General features: G+C 43.1%; 1 protein-coding gene across 1 annotated transcript in view; it reads left to right on the top strand.

Annotated features, from left to right (window-relative positions):
- The window catches only part of RELN (reelin), a 362,044-nt gene that overhangs the window by 160,721 nt on the left and 177,060 nt on the right, over positions 1-24,263 (top strand). The window contains exons 7-8 of the mRNA XM_056847774.1: positions 6,965-7,061; positions 11,078-11,129. Of these exons, the coding sequence (XP_056703752.1) occupies positions 6,965-7,061; positions 11,078-11,129 (149 nt within the window). The remainder of the gene's footprint in view (positions 1-6,964; positions 7,062-11,077; positions 11,130-24,263) is intronic.

Below are 24,263 nucleotides of genomic sequence, written 5' to 3'. Positions count from 1 at the left end.
ACGGCAGTACTATGAGGTAGAGGAGTTGAAGGTGGGGGGACGACGACAAAGCAGGCAGCAGTGGGAAGATGGAAGTACCGTAGAGGGAAGAAAATGAAGCCTGCAGGGTGAGTGGGGTAGGGAATGGGATTTTCCCACTTGCCATGAGTCTTTGGTACCCAATGCAGATATATGATAAAACCAAAAAAATTAATAAGCGAATAAAACATATTAATTCCATATTTAGAGGTTAGCTGAGCCAACTAAAGATCCTTTTCAATGTAAATTATAAAGGAATGTGAGGTGTATCTAACATTATGTAGTCATTGTCTACCAATGAAATTCTGTGATATATTCATCAGTAGTGGTGCTCCAGTTTTATCAAGGACTTTGGAGGAGGATGAAGTTACTCAGTGGTGTCAGCAGCTGAGTAATTAGGGCCAGAAAGAAGACATCATTTGCACTGAACTTCAAACATTCTACTCCCTAATGCTTTGGGGCCGCATTCAGTCTATGCAGGAGAAAGCTAAAAACATGATGGTCTGTTTCAGTATATTATCTCACAGTGGGCAGTTAAATTGAACCTGTTTATTTTTCATTATCAAAATGTGCTTTGATGTAATAATCCCTTTTTGCAAGCATGTATTTCTTCAAGAACCAGCTTTTTTATTGTTGTTGCTGTTATTGAATGAAGCATTTTCCATTTAAATTTTACTAAGTAGTACTCAATGGATCAAAATCAAATGGACAGGTCCCTGCTAAAATGGCTTACAGTAGAATCAATTTCCATTCATACAGAGGAGGAACAATGAGCACTGTAGCTGTGAGCTGGGTTTAGATATATACAGATGTGGCTTTTTTGTTATTGTTGTTTAACTGGGGCCTTTCGCCCCATAGGGAACTGTGAGAATGTGCCTGCTAAAAAGCAGGCGCAGCACCGCCATTCCCGGCGCCGGCGTACCGGGCCGAACCGGGATAGGGAGCCGCCTAACCGGTGGCTCCTCCCAGCCTGCCCGTGGAATGCCCCCCTGCGCCAGTGCAGCCACTGTACGCCGTGGCCTGCGCCATGGAGAGGCCGCGCCGGTGGAGGGGCGAGGAGCCGCGCAGCCGCCCTCCCCGCCAGCGTAAGTGCGTGTAATCTCCTGATTACACGCACTTACGCTGGCCGCAGGGTCAGGCCACCTCCTAAGAGGTTTCAACCTGAAACCTCAGGAATGGGCTGTAAGAAACATACAATAGTGCCACAAAACTGGATCACAGAATTAGAGAAACAGTGCATCAGTGTTAACATATGCTATGAGCAAGGAAATGAAAGCAACCTAATATTTCACAGACATTAACATTGCTCTACTTCCCTTTATAAACAGCCATTTTTTCTACTTGTTTCAATATTGACTGGGGAATTGCATAAAGCTACACATCTAGGGGGCTGGTAAAAATCTTTCGTTGATGATTGGCCTTGAGTTTCCCCCACAACTTTCTTCGGTGCTTATGGTTCTGTGAAAGGACAGCAGAGGAGAAATACGGTCTGTGTCAATAAGCTATATTAAGTACCATGAGAAAATTAAAGTGATGATCCTATATGAGATGAAGAAGTCTTGAAGTAAGTTGCCAAGGCAATTTATAGACTTGCTTACAGATACTTTTGCTATCTAAATGGTAAATGGTGTCAAGATGGTAGGAACCTTGTAAGCTGAAAAGTCCGGCTTCTTATTTGATGCCCTAATGATGTGACTTATGTGCTGCTGGTGTACCAACCCCCCCCCCCCAACGCACCGACTCTGAGCCATTTAATTTTTGAAGTAATACATTTCAAAGGGGACATGAAGGCTTGGAATCAGGATTTACTCAAAGCTATTCATCATTTTATGAAGAAAATAATCCTAAAAGAGATGAAAGATGATAAAAAGAGAGAGGTTCCAGCTACCAGAGCTCTTCACAGTATTTCATAAACCAGATTAGAGAAGAGAAGTAGCCGAGCAGTAAAGCCACTTTATATGCATAGAATCTGAGAAATTAGAAAGAGAGAAAAGGCCTAATAAGGTCATCCAGATTAACCTATAACGTGCTTGTGTCCCCCTGTGCTGAAAAAACTGTAAACTGACGTTGGTAGTCAAGCTGAAAAGGAATTTTGGACTGTAGCTTGCCACTGAACAAGTACAACTGCTTGCAGCAGTTTAGTAAGAACCAACATCACATATTCTCCGGTGCAAAGTTCTCAAGTGGTGGTGCCTGGGCTCAGACTGGCCCTTGCAGCTGTCAGTGCTCCTCCCTGCCCCCCAGTAGCCTCATTCCAAGGTAGAGGAGAGGGATCCCATTGTTGCTGCTGAGGTTCAGTCTCTCAGGGCTCAACTAGATGACACATGTGGCACAAGTTGGGTCTAAGGTCCCCCAACCTGGCTTGTGTCACACATAACATTGGGGGACTAATGTTCCCAAGTGGTGCAGGGGTGGATTGAGCTCACAAGCATGGTGGGGTCCTCCTGCTCCACACTGGCTAGCCAAATCCAACTCTGCAGCACTTGGGAATATCGGTGCCCCAATCCTACGTGTGACATGAGCTGGGTCGGGGGACCTCCAACTCGACTCATGCCACACGTATTGTCTAGTTGAGTCCTCGCTCCTTACCTACCTCTGTTTGCCTTAGTTAAAATATCCCAGAGAAGAAGGGTATGCAAAGGGGTTAGCAGGGCAGTAATGGGTAGCACTGGCAGAAGGACTTTTTGAATGGGGAGGAAGGGGTTAACCCTTCATCTACACCCCTTTCAAAGTAACCTGACCATCAAACTAAATACCAGCTGTTCATTGTTCAAGAACATAGGAATTGCCTTCGGATAAAGCAAAAAAAAGTCAATCAGTTCTGGTGCTTTATTTGAAGATGGCTTCCCAAAACTGCCACAAAACAGATGTGTCTTAGGGAGACATTATGGTCATCTCCACTCCCCGCATCTAATAACTAGAAGTATCTTTTGATTAGTTAATTCGGTGGCATTTAAATTCAGACTTGCACAACCTGTTTGTGGCCTGATAGGAGGGGAGGGGAAAGTCTAACACAATCTCTGGGTGATCAACAGAGGAAAACAAAATGAAGGGGAAAACACTGTCCAGACCAATCCACTCTCTTCCTTGCTGTATTTATCTTTGCTCCAGGCCCAGAGTAAGAACATAATAAGAACACAAATGGACTGAAGCAAAGATTCATCCTTTCTGGAATTCTGTTTGCAGGGCTTTAGGGTTGCCAGCTCCGGGTTGGGAAATACCTGGAGATTTTGAGAGTGGAGCCTGAGGAAGGCAGGGTTTGGGGAGAGGAGGGACTTCAATGGGATATAATGCCTTCCCAAGCGGCCGTTTTCTCCAGATGAACTGATCTTTGTCACTTGGAGATCAATTGTAATAGTGGGAGATCTCCAGTTACCACCTGGAGGTTGGCAACCCTACAGGTGAACCAACTGAAGGTAAATGCCACAGTAACACACATTCTGGTGATGCCTGGATTAGGTAGTGTAATGCATTCTCCTTGAGGCTGTCTCCTAAAAAAATGCTTAGAAGTTACAGCTGCTGATCCAAAATTTATTTTTTATTGTATTTTTAACTTTACAGTGAAGCTGTTTCAGAAGCTGTTTTGGGGGCTAAGTTTTGGCTTTTTGCAGGCATGGTTGTTACTTAAGGGTTTTTCTTTAAATTCACTTAGCTGTTGCTTAATTGTTGCTTTGAACTTTATGAGCTGTTTGGAGAGGGTCCTTGACTTTAAAATACATTATAAATACCTGAAATATTAATAGTGATAGGAAAGTCATTCAGGAGAGGATGACTTGCAGTGGAGAAGTGGCTGCTTAACTCTTTCACTACTACATTTTGTTTTTCTGCAACTCTTCCCCACCAAACTGTTTCTTTCTCTCTCCCCCGTCCCCTGGATTTTGAAAGCTGATCTTCAAAAAATTTTGCTCCAGAGGTAGAATGGCAATCCTACAAACACCCCCTCCCCCATTTTTCAGCCACAAGCAGTGAGAAAGTTGTCATGCTTCTTCTAATTACGCAACAGACCTAATAATGACAGAGCCCCATGGTGCAGAATGGTAAGTACTGCAGTCAAAAGCTCTGCTCACAACCTGCGTTTGATCCCGACGGAAGTTGGTTTCAGGTAGCCGGCTCAAGGTTGACTCAGCCTTACATCCTTCCGAGGTTGGTAAAATGAGTACCCAGCTTGCTGGGGGTAAAGTGTAGATGACTGGGGAAGGCACTGGCAAACCACCCCGTAAACAATGTCTGCCTAGCAAACGTCGGGATGTGATGTCACCCCATGGGTCAGGAATGACCTGGTGCTTGCATAGGGGACTACCTTTACCTATTTAGCAGTACTTCTCATTTCAGGAGCTCTGGCAACACAGCAAAATCGTACCCACGCAGATGCTTCCCGTTCTGTTTTCAATGGGTTTTTCCCTATTGCATCCCTGGAGATTTCTCCCAACACACGAAAGCATCCAAAGGGACCTAGAAGGACTAGTTCCTTTCAATAATTCGCTGCTTCACAGGACAGCACCTGAAAAATTGCATTGAGCATATTAGCACTTCATTCTGTAGGGACTGAAACGGACTGCCCTAACTGTTACTCAGAAAGCACAGTGAATCCCCTTTAGTGAAAAGAACCTATAGAGAGAAAGAGTCCATAGTGCGCCAGCTATTAGCAGCCAATTTGCAGAACCTGGATCCATTCCCTTGGGACCAATCATGATTTTTTAACTTGATTTTTTTCCCGCATGGGACAATATTTAAGCAACATTTGGGTTAAAGAAAGCAAGTTTTTACCAGCAGGGTGTAATTTTAATAATAGCAGATCTGCAATCTCATGTGCATGGGTAGTCTTTTGGCAGCCCATCCTCTTAGAGCCCATCTGTTGCAATGGCTTCGTGCCTGTTTATGAATCAATCAAGCCTTTTTGTGGTGGTTTGGGTGCCTAGCAACAGTTGTGCGATTACTTCAGCAGGGGACAGGGTTGTTGCACTTCTGTGTGCATTTAGTACTAGGCGTGCTCATCAACAGGTCCTTGTAAGAAGGAAAGAATATCCCCTGCCCTGTCTTGGTTCAAGAAAAAAATATAATAAGGTAATAGAAGCTGGGCAACTGCTTCTTAAAAAGTTATTTATTTGGATGTACCATCACTTGTACCTGCCACGGGGTCATTCTTGTCAAGTTAATCCTTTCATTTCACCAGCCCCTTGGTGAATATTGTGCCCAACCAAAAGTGACAAAATGAGGACAGGCGAGGAAGGGGTGGGCAGAAAGTATATGTGCTTCACAGTAGATCTTTGGGAAGCTGTCTTCAAATGAATAATCTCTCTCAAATGTCTGAGGCATTGGGGATCTGTGTGGCAGAAGCCGATACTGTCAGTCGGCACAGAAGCCTAGCTGTATGGCAGTAGGCGACACAGCAGAGCCGAAGGTACATTTGCCTGTTCATCATCAGACCACAGACAGTAGCCAAAGAGGAAAGCCTGCCAAGTACCCATTAAGATTTGAAATGGTTTTTCGCACGGTACAGATGGGAAATGCCTGCCGGCTCATTGTTTTTGTAAACAAGAGATACATATACTTGGGTAGATCAATGTCTATAATTTTGATCAAGAGTTTAGCTTAATTAAATGCAAACCAGAAGTAACAAAAATAAACAGTTCTGGAGCGATGGTCTTGAGAAGCTAGAAGGGAAGTCTGGAGGAACAGCAGGAGCAGGAGAGAATTTGTGTCACAGGTGTTCACAGTGTTTCCCATAACGCATGAAGAAGATAATACATGGATCTCACGTTGGCCATGTAGCAGGAAGCCAACAATGATGTTCACGTACCAATTAAAGTGAAATGAAAATATGTACTGTCCTCACACATGGGGGTGCTGAAAGTATGGACTACGTACCCATTAACCTGTCTATGTGGAATAGTCCTTAGAATGTAGGGCTTTCTAAACACTGACTGTGCGATCTGTCTTTACAGTGCCTGGCATATAGGTACTACACAAGAAAGAACAAAATACTAGCAGCAGAACTGAGAAAAATGTGTTTATTATTATTTATTAATTTAGATTTTTAACCCGCCCTCAATCCCCAGCCTAGGCCGGGCTCAGGGCGGCTAACAGCAGTACTCGATACATAAAACCAATAAAACAATATAGAATACAATATAAATAAAACAATTAACATTTGGCATTAAGATTCCGCCAATACACCAATTAATAAGTAGATGGCACACATTTATTAGGGAGTGGAAGCAGTCAGGGCCCCCCACCTTTAGTTAGAATAATCAGTTGGTATCAGATTGAATAACAAACTTATTATAATAACAATTAACAAAAGACTGCAAATCTATCTGTCCTCAAGGAATGTGTGTGTGTTTGTGTGTGTGTGTGTGTGTGTGTAAAGTGCTGTCAAGTCACAGCCAATTTATGGCAATCCCAGCAAGGGGCTTTCAAAGCAAGTGATTAAGCAGAAGTGGTTTGCCATTGCTTTCCTCTGCAGAGTCTTCCTTGGAGGTCTCCCTTCCAAGTACTAACCCTGCTTTGCTTTCTAGATTTGACAAGTTCGGGCTATACCATACTTTCTTCTCTCCTCCTTACTTAATAGATACATTTATAGTATATATATTTATATGTCTTTTGTTTTTCAAGAGTTCCTGACTGTCACACAATCTATTTGAAACCAAGAATCTTGCTTATTGTAAATCTGCTGTATTTGGATATTCTGACTTTGGAGAGCATTAAGAAAACTCTATTCATTTGTTTTAAAGCTACTAAGTTACGTAAAGAGGAGTGTGTTGCTGAAAAAAGCAAGACTTGCGAGATAAACAAAATGATTGTCCCTGAGTTCTTCCAAGCAACCTTTCTGATTAGGATGGTAATTTGCTCACTTCAATTTGGGGACTCTAAAACAGATTCTTCTTTGCAAAGGTCAAAACTATCAAGGCTCTGACTTGTTTGACTGCATTCTGTTTTGTTGCAGGTTTGAATGTAGTAATTGTGAGGTTGGAGACCAATGCGGGGTAATTATGCATGGCAATGCTGTCACTTTCTGCGAGCCATATGGACCAAGAGAATTGGTAAGTGATTGTTAATTTGATTGATTTGAGGGATTACACATTTTGAATTCAGAGCCTGTCAGGTTGTCTCACATGTCATTTTTAACCTACCAGCATTGGGGTTCTGCTTTTCCCCCCTTAGCATTGTTGCTTCTCCTGAAACAACAAGTAAATGTACTTGTCCCCAAAATAATTGCCCCCTTTTCCCATTCCAAGCCATTCTTTCAATTATATACCTTTAGAAATTACTGCCTTGCACATTCTTGTTACATTTTGTTGTTTGCTTTAGCCCTCAAGCAAAGTCAAGTGTGCAAAGTACAGTTAATCATCTGAGGCTATGGCTGTTCCATAGCAAAGGCATTTCCACAGAATGAATCAGCAGTGGCATAATGGGATGCTTCTAAGTGTTTAGTGGTTACTCAGCACCAGCATTACTTCTAACGTGGTGGGAACACAGAAAAGAAAATCACCCTACTGAGAATTTTCACCTGCTGTTCAGGTCATGCAATAGCTGATGTGCTACTAAGGTTGCCAACTCTGACTTGGGAAATTCCTGGAAATTTGAGGGCAGTGCCTGGGGAGGGCAGAGTTCGGGAAGGGTAGGGAGCTCAGTATGGATGTGATGCTTTCCTGGCACACTCTGATTTGCTATTACATGCAAATCACAAACTCTTATGTATTTATGTAGAAAATTTATATGATGCGTCTCCAGAGTCCTGCTTCACGTGGCTCACAGAGTAACCAGGAAAGAGTACAAACCATTGTTTCACTTTCAAACATAACAGACTGTGAGTGCAAGAGGAAGAGGAAAGGGGACATGTGAGTTCGAGGATCACCAATCCTACATAGCTACAAACTCTAGTTGTCATCTTGTCTGAAGTATTCCATAAGTATTCTAAGTGGAAAACAAGTAAATTTCACATACCCAGCACCATTCTGCATTATCTTATTGCTTTCCCCCTTAAATATCTTAATTTTCTTCACACGATATATGCACCAATCCTCTGATTGTAATCACTATCCTTATTTGTGCCCCCCCCCTTTTGGGCCAAATAACGCTATGCTGCCATTGAGAACAGCCGGTCTGATGCTCCCTTCAGTGCTGGAAGTGTGTTTGCAGGCCTTTTATCACAGGATCAAAGACACTGAAGTCTGCAGAAACAGAAATACTGAAAGTGGAGAAGAATATCATCTTTTTAAAATGTCTGGAGAATTCTCAAAGATCCCGCTTTTCATTTACCTGTAGCCAAATAATATTTTATGAGCCACTGCCACACTTTAGGGTACTAGCTGTGAAACCTTTTGCCACTAAAGTTGTTAACCCACCCATTAACTATGCATAATTAAAATGAAAGACACAACTATTGAAAGAGGATTTAATTCTCTATAAGTGCCAGACCGTTAATTATTTTTGTCACATAATTCTGGATAAGTCTTCCATGTTAATAGAGATGCATTATGAATGGAGACAGAGAGTAGTGATAAATTAAAAGTTCCCTTTTCCATAACATAATTTGTGCAATGGTATTCATTGCATGCTCATTAAAATAATTAGTTGCTTTAAATTATGGTTACATTAAAATATATTCACTCATGACAAATCATCATCCATTTTTCATGGTTTGGATAGCAATCCAGTCCACATTTGTTAGATTTAGCCATTGTGGGGGGGGGGGGATAGTACAGTTGTAGAGCTCATGATTTTCTTGTAGAAAGTCCTTAATTAAACCCTGGTCCTACTTGTTAAACAATAGCAAGACTGGGAAACACATCTGCCAGAGACCTTCAAGAGCCACTGCCAGCAGGAATAAATTCATAACCCCAAAACTGTGCACCATTATAGTGTTGCAATTTTCCTCCTGGCCAGATTTTTCAGTGTTTCAAATGTGCTGTTTTTTTTGTCTCCTTGCCAGATTTTGCAAGTCCGGATTGTAGCCCATAGACTAACAGCGCATTCCTGACTTCTGACGATGAAAGTACTCAGGAGGCCAGGAAGGGGCTGTGCTGGCGTTGGGCCCCCCATGCCGGTGTCCGGGCTACTTACACTGCTGTAAGTGGCCCCAACGCCAGTGGGGAGGCCCGGACGCCAGCCTCCCGGCGCTGCCACAGCAGCGCCACCCCAGGACACCGACAGGGCCTTCCACCAGTGTCCCACCGGCGTAAAGCCCCATGCCAGTGTTCCAGGGGGCATCCCGGCATCCCTGGGGTGTTCCCAGGGCGTGCTGGGGGGGAGGAGCTGCCTTTAGGCAGCTCCCTGTCCTCTTTCAGCCTAGCACGCCAACAGCAAGAACGGCGGTGCTGCCCCTGCTTTTTAGCATGCACAGCCTCGCTGTTCTCTATGGGGCAAAAAGGCCCATTTAAAATGGCTTTAAAGGGTTTTTTTTCGAGCTTTCGGCACCCAGGAAACAGGTTAGGAGGCACCACAGTGGCACCTCCTCCCTGCCATCCCCAGCCGCCGACAGCTCAGGAATGGGCTGTTATACTCAACCAAGTGTTGCACTTGTAACAGTGTTAGTTACTGGTCCCTCTACCACCTCCTGGCTCAGAGGTAGCAAAATGCTGAAATGATAAGGTTAGCCAGAAATTGCTACCTTACAACTGGAGACTCTGGTCCAGTGGTAGCAAAATCTGGCAGGTGTTTTTCCAGAATTAGCATTTCCCAGTGTATTATTTTTTTTTATTTTTGTAGCATTTATATCCTATCTTTTCCTCCATCATGGAACTCGAACTAGCTTACATAGGAGTCCTAGGAAGTCTGCCAAGAAGGTACTGAATTGTATCCTCTCATCCATGGCTAATGAAGTCTGATGATGCGTGACCCGAGACTGCGATCACCTGTATTCTCTCTAGAAGTAGCAGTTTTCAGCAGGGGTGTATAGTTGCCTTGGAACTTCATTGAACTGAAAGGGTGGATATGTATTTTTAAGAGATCCTGCCTAAATGTCCTGCTTCTCTTCTCTATCCTCATCCTGTGTAGAGGGTTAGCAAAATCTGAAATCTTGACATCAGGAGATGTCTTGCTGGAATTTGCCACCCCTGACCTGTGTTCTCCTTTGAGCCAGGCAGACTTTCTTCCAGAATTTGTTGCCTCTTTCCTCAGCCTCAGAGGGTCTAAGAGGAAACAATTCTGGGCTAGACATTTAGGAGGACTGCCACTTCCAGATTTTGCTCCACATTGAATAGGGAAGATACCTCAAAAGCATTTCCCCCATATTTGGGTAATAACAATTCAGGCAGCTGCTTCAGTGAGGCTACAGAGAGTAAATAAGTCCCAGTAAGTCCCCAGCAGCTACTGGATTGTTTTGTTTTTTTGCTTTAGATCAGCGATAACTAGGCACATGTTCTGGTAACCTTTGGAAACACCAGCCTCATTGTGGTTCTCACTAACCACATGCCTTGCCCTTGTTGCAGTGTTAGTTCATGTGTGCACATTTCATTTTGCTGGTGGCTACTAGGAGATAGGGAAGCATGCAACGTGATGGTAGCAAGTCATGGGTTGAGGTCTAACTGAAGCAAATTGGCCCTTTTCCAGTGGCATCCCTATGAACTCCATAAGATATTCTCTAGCCCTTACAGTGCATTCCTAAGGAGAGTTACTCCAGTCTAAGCCCATTCATTTCAATGGGCTTAGACTGGAGTAACTCTCCTTAAGAATGCACTATAAGTCCGCTTGCTAGAAAAACAATTTGCACTTGGAGGTTGTAGATAGAAAATTAGCATCATTCATTTCAATGGGCTTAGACTGGAGTAACTCTCCTTAGGAATGCACTGTTAGTGACTGAATGCAGTTCTGACAAAGGCAACAAGTTCATAATGCTTGTATATGGTAAGAATAATTAGCAAAGCTCAATCAAACCAATCTTCATTTTTCAAGCTGCCGTTGTTAAGAAACAGCTAACCAATGTATTAATGCAGACACCCACATGGCTTTCACCTGTACCCTATCTATTCCATCCTACCAAGTGATGCAACTGAAAGTTTCCCATTTTGGTTCCCAAGAAAATTGTGCAACATTGCTTCTCTTCTTCCTTCCATAGACCACTAATGGCCTTAACACAACCACAGCTTCTGTGCTTCAGTTTTCAATTGGTGAGTTCGTATACAACGACTTGATTTTTTTTAAAAATGATCGTTTAGATATAAAGAACGCTACTCAGTTTGTAAGTGTCCATTCAAAAGACATATACGTCTTTTTTAATATATGCAATGTAGTAATTGTTCGCATGTGTTTAAATTAGGGAGCCTGAATTTATGTGAATAGGAATTTCAGCTTACTTTGCTAATTTTAAGTAGTCACTGTTTTCTGCCAAAGCCTTCTATTTAGTTTCTTATTTTATCTCTATCTACATGTGTTCAATGAAAATAGAACAGTTTCATTAGCCACAATTAATTTTTTTTGTTGCAAATTCCATTGTGCCAATAATACAGCTGTGAAAGTCAAGCTGGTATCTCTTTGTCCTCAAAATTGTATAGTCAAGTGGTTCTTACAACCTGCTACAAATTATGGCATATTTATGTAATATGTTGAGCAAAAAAAGCAAATGGTGGTTTTTGGACAGGCTTAAACAGTTTCATAATGCATGATTTAGTTCAATGTGTTTGGAAGGAAACCATTGAATTCAAAGGGCCTGGAAGGAAATCATATACCATTACAGATAACTCAATAAGACCAAGGGAGCAACATTGACCGTTTCCTCTGTGGAATCCTAGAAATGTGTTTCTAAATTAAATTCTCATTTTTAAACAACCCTTCTTGCAGGGGTTTACCTCTGTAGAGTTGTGATTAAACTGTAGAGATCTTTGCTGGAAATGAAAACTATCAATTAAGTTGACACTCGGGTGGTGGTTTCCCCCCCCCTATTTTGCATTAAATCCAGACACCAGAAGGTTGAAGAAATGCATTGCACATTTCTTTTTCATTTTGAATTATTCCTCTGATTTTTTTAACTGCTTGGACAAGTAATGGTGTGGCAATTAGTAACAGAACTAAGATGCCATGGAGAACTCTGAAACTGGCTGCTGTAGAATGCTTTGCTTCTACCTTCTATAGCTAAAACCTGGCCATTTTAATGTCTTAGCTCAGTCACTATTTTGTAGCTGCGTAGATATTTGCCATGGATTTTGGAAAGGAAGGGGGCTCTTTTTTCAACTTATATCACACATAATGAAATGTAAATCACACATGCACTGTCCAGTGTGCACCAATGGTATATGGTACAGAGTTCAGGGTTTATATGTATGGCCAGTCTGAATGTGAGAGCAGCATCCTCCCAAAACATAATATGCCTAATATCAGCAGTCAAACATGGCTAGTGGTCCAAGGACACTGCCAATACACAATGTGATCCTATCTATGTTTATTCAACAGTATGTGTGGTTAAGTTCAAAGTGACTTACTCCCAAGTAAGTGTTCATGCAATTGAAGCTGACATGATGGGAACAAATTAAGCAACGAGTCAGAAAAAATGGTTGTACCGCTCCAGCAAGGTCTACCTATCAGATCATGTGTTTCAGTCCCTTACCTCTGGGGTCACAGAGGGAGAGGGGAAGATATACTCATTTTAGGAGTCGAGGAAATAGTATGGTATAAACTGTAGGAGGGAGGAATGAGGAAAAGACCACTGCATAGAGAGCTGATAATGTAAAGATATGGTATGGGGAAAATAGGTAAGAACTATCTTCCTCTTGGTATGTGTATGGATTCTTTTCAATGTGTGAGGAGTCCAATATTTGGTCTCACACTTGCAATCTGAAGTGGTAAAGTCCAGCAGCAGGGATCTCCGGAAAGGCTGATGATCATATCCTTCAGCAGCTTTGCATTCTGCTTGTTTAAAAGCAGTCCATATATTAAAATGCCCATTTTTCCTTCAGCTCTCTTTCGCTGACAAAACACCAGGCGTGAATGGAGTAATTTGAGTTAGAGGAATGGATAATGACTAAGGGTTTAAGCAAAAAATGGCCCAGATTTCATCCTAAATCCCAAAGCTCCTTAGTTCATGTACATGAAAGGATAATTTCCCTGAGACAATTTCATTAAATGCAATTTCAAGAAGCACCACATGTTCAGTGGCTTTGGGGCTCTACAAAAGACAAGCGTCCAAAATATTGAAACAAATATTGTTTTTTTGGGTGCTGTTGATGCTGTGAAAAGAACTGATAAGTAATTGTTTCTGTCAGTGACTTAAGTCTGAATTTATCGAGAGAGGGAATCATTGCTATCATTCGTAGAATGGAAATGTCTTCCTTACACGAACTCATGAAATGGCCTTTTACTGAATCAGACCTTTGATCCATCAAGGCTGGTATTGTCTATTCAGACTGGCAGCTGCTCTGCAGAGTCTCAAGCAAAGGTCTTTCACATAACTTTCTACCTGATCCTTTTAGCTGGAGATGCTGGGAATTGAACCTGAGATCTTCTGCATGCCAAGCAGATGCTCTGCTGCTATGGGCCATCCCTCCCACCCCCCCATACCATAGTAAAAATATTTCTTCCCTTGATGAAAACAGATTTTCAGATTCAAAATGGGATACCTGATTTGCACACTTGCTCTGAACTGGTACAGATTATTGCTGGAATCCCTTCACTCTTTTGAAATGGCACTCTACTTTCGCTTGCTATCTGCTCAGCTATTTCAAATTTCCTTTGCGTATTTCAGCCACTCTAAATGCTCTCAGTAAACATAATGCGCAATGGGATTATGCCTAATTAAGATATTTAAGGCAGTACCTTAGGGATCTTTTCAGCCAGAATTTTTAATTGCACAGTTTAGGGTTTGAGGAGGATCACATGAGAGTTTTAAAGCTCAGCTGCCATGAAATATTAGCACGGTTCATTAGCCAAAACAGTCTTTGCATCTCACTTCCAAAATCAGAGTTCTCTCCATAGCTATGTCCCTGAACCTTCCTGAACATGTTCATTCTTAGCCCATCTGTGGAAGGTCTCACAAGAATGATGGATTAATGATTGAACCAAGGATACAAGTAGACAGCAAGGAGGGAGGGAAATGCTCTAGCAGAGACATGAGCTAGGTGTACAGATCCTATAAAATGGGAAGAGATGTTTTAATTTCTGAGAATTAACAGAGTTGGGAGTAGTAGTAGTAGTACAGATTTATTACATATAGCCAAAGGCCGTTACAATCAAGTAGACACAATCAAATCAGATTCAACAAGAAAACAGTTAAAATCAAGTAAAAAATAAATTTAAATCAAATACAAATGTTGTCCGGTTTAACTGCAGTGCTGGCTCGAATTTTCCTGGCTGCTAGGGCAAAAAGAGACATATTGTAAGTGACAGCAGAGTCAGTATCGGACAGGAGAAAAGAGAGCTTCTCCTGATCATTAAAAAAGCTAATCTTGGGTAAAAAAGACCCAAGAAATTTAGATCTGGGTTCATGGTACATAGAGCAGTTCAGCACATAATGGGGGAGGTCCTCGAGTTCTGAGGATCCGCAGATACATACACGAGAGGCCATCGGGATTTGGGCATAGCGTCCAGCTAACATGGCTGTTGGCATGGTCTGAAATCTTAATGACGTAAACGCTACTCTGAGCTTGAATGCAGAAATTTTGGATAGATAGGGGGCTCTTTCATGGTTCTTATTAAACAGTTTAAACCAAGGTGAAAATTTAGACCAGGAGATCATCTGACCATCGGATGCGGCATCACACCTGAATACCCACTCCCGCATGGTAAAACCTGAGATAGGCACACCCCATGGTTTCCACTTCTTTTCTTGAGCAATTGAGTCTGATAGGAAGGGGCCAGGGTTATTATAGAGGCAGTGGTTGCTCAGCTTGAGGAAAGAGAATGTAGGGAACTGATCTGTGGAAGAGCTGTACTGTTGTTTTTAATTTGTTTCCTTTCAACTTTATTAGGTCAGTGTCTCTGTCACTGGTGTGAATTGTATTAGAACTGTATTTTGAAACAGCTAAGTACCTTCTTTTCAGATATGTTCTCTCCATAAGCTTAGACAAACCATTTCTTTCTAGGACATAAATCTACAAGTAGAGCCTCTGGATAAATGTTGATAGTCAGTTTTAGAGTTGGCTCATCTCATAATCCTTTTATATGAGGGGCTCACAATAGAGATGTGTTCTCTGCCTGAACAAATATTTCTGCCCAAAGAGTAAGCTTTTTCCATTAATTTCCTAACAAAGAAATACATTCATGTTAAATCATGTTAAAAAGTGAGAACATGGTCCCTTGGTGCTGTGGAGATTCTGCAGTCATTAAGTAGCAGTTGCCGTTTGTGTGGTATCTCAGAGCAGCAATGTGAGGAGTGGATTCAGTGCTGAAAAGCAACTCTTAGCATCCGGCGACTGAGGCATAGATTTGGTCTTTAGCCTCAAATCAATAAGGTCCTTGTATACAAGAACTCCCCTACCTACACATGCTTATTGTTGAATTTTATTTTGTTCCTGCCCATTCACTTCTCTGGGTTTTTCAAATCACTTTGAGTTCTTAGTCTAGCATGCCTGCGATCCCTTTCAGTTTTGTATTATCTTTGGAATTTGTACCTCCCTGCATTCAAATAATTGAGGAAGATAACTGACCAGTGCCAGATGCAGCAATGATCCTGGGGAATGCCACTGGAATTGCTGGCTTGCATAGACCAGATTAAGGAGGAAAGTGCCCACAAAGCCCCACACAGCTCTGCTTGCTTCTCCTTTTCCCTGTAGCAACCTATGGGTTTTTTTTTTTTTTTACGGGGGGTGTTACATTTTAAAATTAATGTTTTTATGCTGTGTGTTATTAATGTTTTAGTACCACAGAGAATCGACTCATAGTCATTCGCCCAGCAGGTTTTATTTTTGATATCCTATTTATAAGAATATACCAGGGCTGAATTAACTACTGCTCCAGCTTACAGTTAAAACCACAGTAAAACATAAGCCATTAAAAAACATAGATCATTAGACATCAGCAGCATGAAAACTATCCATAAAACAAAGTAGATCATTAAAGCCTGGTTGGAAAGATGTGTTTTAGTCTCGCACTTAAATGAAAGTAAGCTAGGCACCAGGCAAGCCTCAAGGGGGAGAGCATTCAAAAGACAAGGTACCACCACAGAAACTGCCCTGTCTCATTTTCACTCACCTCAGTTCTGAAAGCAGGGGCACAGAGAGCAGGGCTTGAGAGGCAGATCTTAAGTGGCAGGCTGGATAGTTTGGGAGGAGACGGTCCTTCAGGTACCTTTGCACCAAACCATTTAGGTTTGAAATAGCACTTTGAATTGGTCCTAGAAGTAGATGGGTTAGCCAGCGCAGATGTTTCAGCACAGAGGTAATATGATCCCTGTAACCAATGCCTGACAGTAGCCTGGCGGCCACATTTTACACCAATTGAAGTTTCGGACCTGTTTTCAAAGGCATCCCCACATAGAGAGCACACGCTCACACATTTGACAAACCCTGTTTATAGCATCTGGGAAAGACAAGGGCTTTTCTGAACACCTCAGTGGCCTCTATGCATGCCTTACATGCCACAATGACTGGGGTTCTGCGTCCAGGTCTTTGCAGTATCAGGCTACAGTACAAGTAAAGCGTATGGGATAATTGTGGCAGAGAAGACAGGCACCTGCAAATTCCATAAGACAGACCAAAGATCCTTGGCAATGTCAGAGGCCATAGGGTAAGAATTACAGGACAGCAGGGCAGAAGAAGCTGCAGAGTAGGCACTTGAGCAGGTGCAAGAAGCAGACAGGGGAATAGTGCTGCAGAACACAGTAGAACGGCCCACAATTATATCTATGTATTGCTCAGAGTGGGAATGGAAGCATGCGTTGAGAGTCCAAAGTATCAGGACTCCCAACAGTCAGGCTTTATTCTAGTCCCTCTTTTGGTTGATGAGTTGCTCCCTCCAGTCCTTGGGACCCTAATTCAGCTACCACTTGGGATGCGGAACTCCTATGATTCCTGACAGGGATCTATAGAACAGGAAAGAGAGTACAGTTGGTTTCCTTTAAGACCCACATGGGGGCTCTGACTGGCTAGCTGATTTAAAAGGTCTCTGTTGCTTCCAAGGAACAGTTACCCCAGTAGCAAAATAAGCAGCAAACAGCAAGATATATGTAGTTTGAAGGTTACTCCAAGGCAACTGTAAGGGCACAAGTAGAGAAAATACAGGATTGGCTCTCCTGACATCTTTAATTTCATTGAAATGTATCCACAGAGGGGGCAGAAATTGGTTCAGAGTCTTACCACTGGGAGAAAGGTAGACTAACTATTTTCCCAAAGCCATTTTTCAGTCTAAATCACTCCATCTGCTGTTTCTCCACCTCCCACCCCTGCTCCCAGGAAAACATATGGGACAGATAGTTGGGGGTGCAGACTTACAAAAATGGTGCAGGGAAAGGACTGAATACACACAACGCCATGGGCCCAATTCAATGTCCTCAACTGTTTTTAAATAACCTTAAAGATATTTGGAGACCCCAATCACAATTGTCTCACATCTCAATTATTTATACCTTAAAAATAGATATTTAGAATTTTAACTCAAGTTTATCTATTCCTTTTGGGAGAAGCAAGCATAGAGAATTAGGACAGCCCAAAAAAAAAAAAAAAGATCAACAAACAGCAAATCTCCCTTTCAGTTTAGCATACCAACTGTGCAGTCCTAAGCAGAGTTACATTCTTCTAAATCCATTGGACTGAGAGAAGGGCTTATTTCTGCTTAGGATTGCACACAGCAGCTGTCATTTTTGTGACAAAAGCAGTTCTTTGGAATTGAGCACATGCCATTACAGAATTAGTTGTTTTGGATGATACATGCTGGATTAAAAACAGCTTTTAAAAATATCCTCAGTGGAATATTGTATTGGAATAGCATTTTTATCCAGTTAAAATTGTTGCATCTGTTTGGTGAGTTTGTGATAAAGGGAGGATTTTTTAAAGTAGAATTACAATTGTGACTTAACCCCCCCCCCCCCACGCACACATTTCTCAAATAGGAATCATTCATACTGTTGACATTTTTTTAGGGTTAAGAGACTCCCGAGAATTTGTCATTCTTTTACCTGTTAACACAGGGAACACTTAGGCTGGCTTCTTAAACAGGCTTATCAGGAAACAAGTCCCACTGAACTCTGGTCATTCAGTGGGTCCGTGGAGGATTCCCCAGCCCTCCCTGTTCATTGACCTGTGAACACATGAGGCTGACTTATACTGAATAGGTCTATCGAGGACAGTATTGTCTACTCAGACTGGCAGTGGCTTTCCAAGATCTCAGGCAGAGGTCTTTTACGTAACCTACTACCAGATCCTTTAACTAGAGATGTGGGAGATTGAACCTGGGACGTTTTGCATTTCAGGCTGATGCTTTGCCACTAAGCCATGGCCCCTCCTCAGCTCCTCATGCCTGTCTCCACGCACTTGAGACAGGAATAAGATCCACATAGCCCCAGCCCAGCAACTACTGCAGCCTTGGCAGGAGGGATGGGCATTGTCAAGGGGCAACTGCTCACTACTCAATCAGGAAGTGGGGAGGATAACCTAGCAATACAGCACCAGAATTATGTCCACACAGTCAACTCCAGCAATGATTGTGAGATGCTGCTGCTGCAGGCCACTGAGCAGGTATCATGTTTGCTTTGTGTGGTATAGCTTACCGTATTCCTCTCTACCTACAAGTTCTGTCCACTGTCCCAGACTGGCATGGGACTCATCCTTTTTAGTGTCATGTTCCTCGCTTGGGTTCCCTTCCACCACCCAAAGACCCTGCCCAGCAGGCCACTTACCTGCTCTTTGTAAGGACTCAGACTCAGCCAGGCACAGAGCTGGGGTAAGGAGCGCTCAGGGCCGGGGGAGGGAGGGGGTATGCCATGCTCACATGTGTGCTGGAGTCAGGTGCTGGTGGCCCCAGGGGCAGAGCGCACAGCTTGCTGGGCAGGGCGCACAGCGGCCACCCCTGCAGAAAGAAAGTGAGGGAGAGCAGTGGTATGAACTGAGGGCAGTGGTATGAACTGAGGGCGGGTGGATGGCGCACGCACCAGCTGGGCCGTGGGTGGGCAGCTGCACCCATGATGTGGTGGGGTGGCGTTCTTTCTCCCCATGCCCATGTTCCCTATGCCTGCGCAGGCGCCCTCCCTCTCCTTGCGCCCTGGGCAAGTGCCCCTGCCAGACCCCCCAAAATCCAGCCCTGGACTCAGCTCTTCTCATAGTGAGAGCTGGGAGTATCCCCAACCCCTGACAAGTGGTGCTTTCTGGCTGTGGGAATGCAGTATTTTGGCAATTGTAGGTAGAAATAGTCACTTTCCATTTGGAAAAAAACACCCTAGTCTCAAAGGTATTATTTGGTTCAGATTTTTCACAGTGATGCTTATTTGGATGAAATTGTTCATTGATTTAATAGTCATTTAAAAAACATTCAACATTTAGCCTTTGTGACCTGCAGGAGAGAAAAACCCAAATATGCTGCCTTTAAAAAAAACTTCTCTAATATGGCAGCAGATGGTAGTAAATCCTTGACATTTTGACAAAGTGCTTTCGATTGATTTTACGAATGTTCACAAGTACACAAAATATTTAGACAATGGAAATAATTTATTCTGAATTAATGTTCTTTATAAGTCCATTGACAGGAGTATCACAGCTGAAAACAAAACCTTCTTCACATTGCAGAATTTCAGGAACTTATATTTGTCTGTGAAGCAAGTAGATGGAATTAAATTGTTACTGTTTTATGAAAGCATACATTTTTAAAGGTTTCCCACAAATAAAGGCTTGGTGGTTGAGTACATAATAGCTTAGGCTGGAACAGTCACATATTCAAGTGCTGTAAGTCCCATCAATTTCACTGTGGGGCTTGAATTAACTTCAGGGCTTCTCAGAACGTTAACACAAACATGATCTGCATTTGAATTTACCATGATTGCCCCCATCTTCATTTAAACATTGGTTGGGCCCTGCACTAGATAGTCTCAAATGTACATTGAATGCCATGTCAAGTATTTATATGCTTGGACAATAACTGCTTTTACAGGTTTTTACAGGTTTTCCTACGTAAGTCACTTCACATGTTGCAAGGGCACATGTTGCAAGGGCACATGTTGCAAGGGCACAAGCACGTGGTGCCAACTAACCAGAGCAGTTCCTCATGCTGATGCAACGTACGAGTCCAGCAGTTGCCTGGGTAGTTGTGAATTTCCTGCATTGTTTAGGCAGTTGGACTAGATGACCCTGGTGGTCCCTTCCAACTCTATGATTCTATGAGTGATTGGTCTTCCTACCCTCCAAATAGCTATTGACTCTCATAAGGTAGTACATAAATGCACATACCTGACTTGTTTTGTGTGTAACAAACATCCGGTCATGCAGGTATGATGAGCCAACAGTACAGAGGAAAAACAAGCCATGCATTCCACAGACCCCTCTTTCATCTGTCAACCAGGTTTTAGCAACGAAAATTTGACAGACATATGGTGTTTAAAAAAAAACTTTTACTGTTCCTATGAAATAATGCAATAGTGTGCAGGTACAGAGCAACACGTCACAACATAAGACACTACCTGTTGAAAGATTAACGTTTTGTGTACTTCTAGTGCATTGTTAGCCAAAATGCCCGGTTATGAATTGTTATATGGGGAAATTAGCGAATCAATAACCGGCAATGGGCATAACTTGAGCTGGGATGCAACCTTTATCTACCAGAGTCCATACCATGACCAGTAAAGAGGCAGAAGCAATGGAATTAGGTTAAAAGTAATTTACTCAGATTATATGTTCACACGCACATACAAAACTACACATACACGTCACACAACATACAGAGTCTAGGAATCAAAGAGAGGAATAGAGACTTTTGCCATGTGGCAGGCAGAGGAGGAAATATACTGCACCTCTCTTGCAGATTAGTTGTCCATCCTGAATTCCATGCAGCTTTGGGGGATAAAAAGGGGACGGGGGGGGGGCTAGGTGTCCAAGCATGAACACCCCCTCTGGCAGAGTGCCAGGCAGTATGGAGGGGAAGGCCCAAGGGAGAGAGCGAATGGGGTGGGAGCTCTCCAGTTATACTGTTTTTCTGGGGGCGGGGAGAAGGGCTTTACCCCTCCTAGGTTCCCAGGTGACAAAAGGTGACAAAAGGCTTAAGCTGTGGCTGCCGGGGCAGGGCAATGAGAATTTGGAAATCTATTCTAATGCCAATGGCTTGTGCAATCCCAGGAGAAGTCAGTAGTCTCACTGATTGGCTTAATGGCTTGAAACAAAAGGTGCGATCGCTGCTAATGTCTGGAGATCATTGCTGAAGAGCGAGTCATTGATATGTCAATGTCTGCTGAATGGCTTTGCTGAACTAGTCCGATGTTACAAGAGGGGGGGGGGTGCTGGTGCAGGCTACATGCCTGGACATATTCCCTACAATATGGCTTTCACTAGAGCAGGATACACAGGAACATGGTTGCCCTCTGGTTTGCTGGAGGGACTACTTTGGCTGCTGCTCTTTGACTGCTGGTTTCAAGGGATGAAGAGGAGTCCTTTTCCATGGCGGCACAGGCTTGCCACTTGGTCTGGAGAGGCTGCTGCACACATCTGCCGGGGTTGCCATGACCAGTCCAGGAGATTGGCAACCCGTTAGGCTACAGCATTCATGAGAGGAATGCCTGTGCTGGGTTTAGGAGGCAACCCAGCGGCGTTGCCTCCTAAGGAGATTTCGGCACCTCCAAAACCTCTACCCGGTGCAAAAAAACCGTGCAACCCTCGACGTGGCCGCCAGCGCGGCTCAGGAATGGGCCGTTAAAGAATGTAGCAAAGTGCAGATTGGGGGGAGGGGGTTTGATGGTGGACAGTGCCTGAAAGAAAGGCTAAATGTGATTGCATATGCAAAATAACCTCTCTTTTTTGTATAATTAAACACATGTGAGCTGTTCACATTTGACTTCCATGTTCACTGATTGTCTGTTGTGATCATCACAGTCAAATGATTGACAATGAGCTAAACCATCCCTGGTTCACTTAATGAACAGAATAACCGTTCTGCATATTTGCCGCTTTGCTCATTCAATCAGTAAACAAAATAGAATTTGTCGCTTTATATATATTCAAATATATTCAAAACTATTAAACACATATTTCAGCAGATACAAATAAACAATAATAATCAAAATAGATAAAAAAAATTCGCCACGATTGTTGCATTCAATCATAGGTTAACTTCCCCTACACCCTCCTCCATCTCAAAATAAATTTGTCGCTTTAATGCGTTAAAAATGCAGTAGTTCCTATTGGCAAAACTGGCAGAAGAAACAAACTGTAATGTTAATTAAAAGTGGTCAATGAACTACCCAAATGAACTGAAATGCCCACCTAGCTATACTTATAGACAAGATATTGTATTAAGGATGGATGGTGGTCATATTCTTGGGTAGGGGGGTTGAATAGTTGAACATCCTGGTATATAACCACTGCACTTTTACATATATAGCCCCTGCTTCAAGATTTGTTTCTCATGAAGAACAGTACAACGCCAGCTCTTTTGTTTGTTCTGTCCACTGAATCACTTGCAGTGGGTCTCAAGAGATTCTCCAGAGGTTCAGGGCATTGCAGCCTGTGGTAAGGAACAAAAAATCGTTCTCTTCACAGCTGACATCCTGCTTATCTGAGTAAAACACAAGCCTACATTTGATGCAGTGGACTGCTGGTAGGATGTCTGCTTTCCATAAACACAGCGTAGTCAAGAGGCTATTCCCTCAGGCACCTACCAATGAGACTCTAATTAAGTGCCCATGTCTGCTTTGCCAAAGGCATTGGAGCACCTGGAAGTGTAAATCACACACAGTTTAGCTATGCTAAGTATATTTCTTTTGAGCAGCCTGCATAAGTGGCAACTGTCTCTGTAATCGTTGTAATAAAAATGAAAGCTGTTTTCTGAAGGTTGCATTTCCACCTTATTCTGATCCTCAATTCAAGTGGTACTAGATTAATAGCAAAAGAACTAGGTTCGCAGAATAGTAATTCTCCCTCATCAGCATAGACCCCGGGTCAGTTTATTGAGGCTTTGATCCACCAGAGATTTCTGCAGAAGGGAAGACATTTTCAACCACTTAGTGGGCCCCCCCTTCCCCCTCTGCTGCAAACCAAACTAACCTCTGAACTGCTGCTCCCAAGGGAAAGCGGAGCCCAAGAACAGCATGGGCGGGGGAGGCAGAGGTCTGCAGTGTATGGGGGAGGATCAGCAAAAATCTCCACCCCTTCTACCCCGAGAAATCCTCCGTGGGATTCAAGAGTGAGATGCCTAAACAGAAAACTTTATAGGCATGTGTTAGTTCTCTGGATCTCAACTGCTCTGTCTGTCTAGCTAGTATTTAATCTGGATATGGACCTGACAGCTTGTTTATACGATCTGGAGAATCAAACAGAACAGCTTTTTTCCAGGCATTCAGACATCTGGAAGGGCACATCTACTAGATTATAAAGTAAAGGTAAAGGTCCCCTGTGCAAGCACCAGATCATTCCTGACCCATGGGGTAACGGCACATACCGACATTTCCTAGGCAGACTTTGTTTACAGGGTGGTTTGCCAGTGCCTTCCCCAGTCATCTTCCCTTTACCCCCAGCAAGTTGGGTACTCATTTGACCGACCTCGGAAGGATGAAAGGCTGAGTCAACCTTGAGCCAGATACCTGAAACCAACTTCCATCAGGATCGAACTCAGGTCGTGAGCAGAGCTTGGACTGCAGTTTACCACTCTGCGCGGCGGGGCACCTTTCATCTACTAGATTACCACACCTATTTACATAGGTATTAAGAAGGATGGTCCGGCAAATGTTGTATCTCGGACTTTCAAAAAAAAATTGGGGGGCAAGATCCTGGCCTGGCTGTCATGGGATAAGACAGCAAGTCCTTTAATGGATCAGCAGCTAATTAGGTAAAGGTAGTCCCCTGTGCAAGCGCCGGATCATTACTGACCCATGGGGTGACATCACATCACGACGTTTACTAGGCCAACTATGTTTACAGGGTAGTTTGTCATTGCCTTCCCCAGTCATCTACTCGTCACCTCCAGCAGGCTGCTTACTCATTTTACTGACCTCAGAAGGATAGAAATCTGAGTCAACCATGAGCTGGCTACCTGAAACTGACACGCATTAGGAATAAATGGTCAGTTTTTAGAATGAGAAGAACAAGCATTTGATTCCCCAAATGAGCCAAGTTGGGACTGACTCAGGGGTGGTTAAGCCATGAAGGAGCAATTTATCAATACTGCCAAATTGTGCAGGTTGTTCA

Source organism: Euleptes europaea, chromosome 3 (assembly GCF_029931775.1).
Source record: "Euleptes europaea isolate rEulEur1 chromosome 3, rEulEur1.hap1, whole genome shotgun sequence".
Taxonomy (NCBI): Eukaryota; Metazoa; Chordata; class Lepidosauria; order Squamata; family Sphaerodactylidae; genus Euleptes; species Euleptes europaea.
This window is presented reverse-complemented; position numbering and strand designations above follow the sequence as displayed.